The following is a 1,911-nucleotide window of genomic DNA, read 5'->3' as shown; positions in this document are numbered from 1 at the left end:
CCTTGTGAGTGACCTCACCGGACTGAACCCCGAGGAACTAACCATGAACACACCCCTTTCAGCTTTGGGCATAGACTCTATGTTAGCTATGACCATTCAGAACCGTGTCTTTCAAGAGAGAAAGGTGGACATACCTCTTCTGAAACTGCTTGATCCTCACACAACTCTGTCAAGTTTAGTGGTAGTTTTAGAAGAAACAAGCAATGTGAAGGGAGTTGCTGAGAAGAAGAATGGTGCGGTGGAAAGTGCAGAAAATGAGAGCCGGCTGTAGGAATCTTCTCCTCCAGGAATTGTGTAACTTTGGAGATACCCAGACCTTTGTAGCATCTCAGAATACATTGTTGCAGATGGGGTAGAACATCTGGTGATGCTGAATGTACTCTTTTGCAATGACCCAGAAGACCCCACACCAGGTTCTTCTGTCATTGCACTAGCTGTATGAATCTCAGCAATTATTTGATTTGTTAGTGTTTGCACTTCTAAACTATGTAAAGCAGCATTAGTATTCTTGTAATTATTATAGTATTTTTGTATTTTTTTTTAAAAGCATTTTCAAGTTAATTTGATTGTGAATTCTGTGTAAAGACTTTTTCAAAGTCTTTTAGATATTGGGAATTTCAAGATTTCTTCTGAAAAAGAAAACTTGATTTTTTCCTTATGGTTATAAAAATATTAAAAATATTCCAGCTGCAAAATATTCACCAAAGCAACTGTTTTTCTTTATTAATTAACCATTTTCATGACAGCAGAAAGGAACAAGAATACTAAAACAGCTTAAAAAGCAAAACCCAAAGAGTATCATTATCTTATTTTTTTGTCCCCATCCAGTCCCCTAGTTTAAATTTTTCCTAATCCTAACAAGTGCCCTTATTTTCTTCCAGTGACACCTACTTCATACTTTTGAAAGCAGAGCCCACAGGCAGACAAATTCCATGATACTTATGCAATAATAGTAATAATAATAATAATTCTAGAAATTCCAGCATACTTTAAAATGCATTATGATTAAAAATCATAGCATTGTATTTGGTTTTAAATCTTGCTATAAATCTTGCTATAATTTTCATACCTGTAAGAAAGCATCTTCTATTGCAAGCTTAACAGCAAATACTACGCATTGAAGTCAAACACAGAATACAGTCATGAACTGTGACTTTGTGTACCTGAAATTAATTAGGAGGACAGTTTTATCGACTACTTCAAACACGATCCCTCTTCAGTTAGTTTCTTCAGTTCAGGCCAAGTATCTCTAGATAAGTCTACAATGAGGAAAGTACTTTGTACTACACAAAAGCTATAAATGCCTTTGGTCAAGTAGGAAGCAGCATTTTTGATTATTCTTTACTTAGCACTATTAAATCCTATGGTGTAAGACAAACTTAGTGTTAAACCTTCTCAATAAAAGAGAGATACATCCAAATCTTGTCACTGAATTATACATAAATAACATTTTCCTAGAGACTCACCATTAACATCACTGGGATTCTCAAGAGTAATGAAACAGAGCAAGAACAGTACACTGGATGAATTGTAAAATATTTGTTTATACTAGGGAAGAGCTTATGGTTGTTTTAGAAGTGTTTATTAACCACGGAGTTGATTTAATAAAAAAATTATGTATCTTTCTGCATCTCCTTTGTCCAAAGTAGAGGGAAACTTCTAAGGACTTTTTGGGAAACTTATAGAGTTTGAGTTGGAGGAGACCTTTAGATAGACTTAAAACTCATGACTGCTCTCCTGAAAATTCATATCCCGTTCATAGTGTCTGTGGACAATATCTATCAGGGTAGACAATATGAATTCTGAGCTCAGAAGATTGTCTTAAAAACAGCTGGAATCAGAATATAAATACACCTTACTCAGCAGAAACTGGAGTCCCTCCAAAAACACTGGACCTCCCCTCCCCTCCCC

General features: G+C 35.5%; 1 protein-coding gene across 1 annotated transcript in view; it reads left to right on the top strand.

The window, feature by feature from the left end:
- LOC114060305 (highly reducing polyketide synthase GPY1-like) overlaps positions 1-487 on the top strand; it is a 28,794-nt gene extending 28,307 nt beyond the window's left edge. The window contains exon 11 of the mRNA XM_027889713.1: positions 1-487. Within this exon, the coding sequence (XP_027745514.1) occupies positions 1-271 (271 nt within the window). The 3' untranslated portion in view covers positions 272-487.
- Positions 488-1,911: the final 1,424 nt, after the last annotated feature.

Source organism: Empidonax traillii, unplaced genomic scaffold (genome assembly GCF_003031625.1).
Source record: "Empidonax traillii isolate 1590-97213 ecotype Southwest subspecies unplaced genomic scaffold, ASM303162v1 scaffold270:size1067046, whole genome shotgun sequence".
NCBI classification, from domain to species: domain Eukaryota; kingdom Metazoa; phylum Chordata; class Aves; order Passeriformes; family Tyrannidae; genus Empidonax; species Empidonax traillii.
This window is presented reverse-complemented; position numbering and strand designations above follow the sequence as displayed.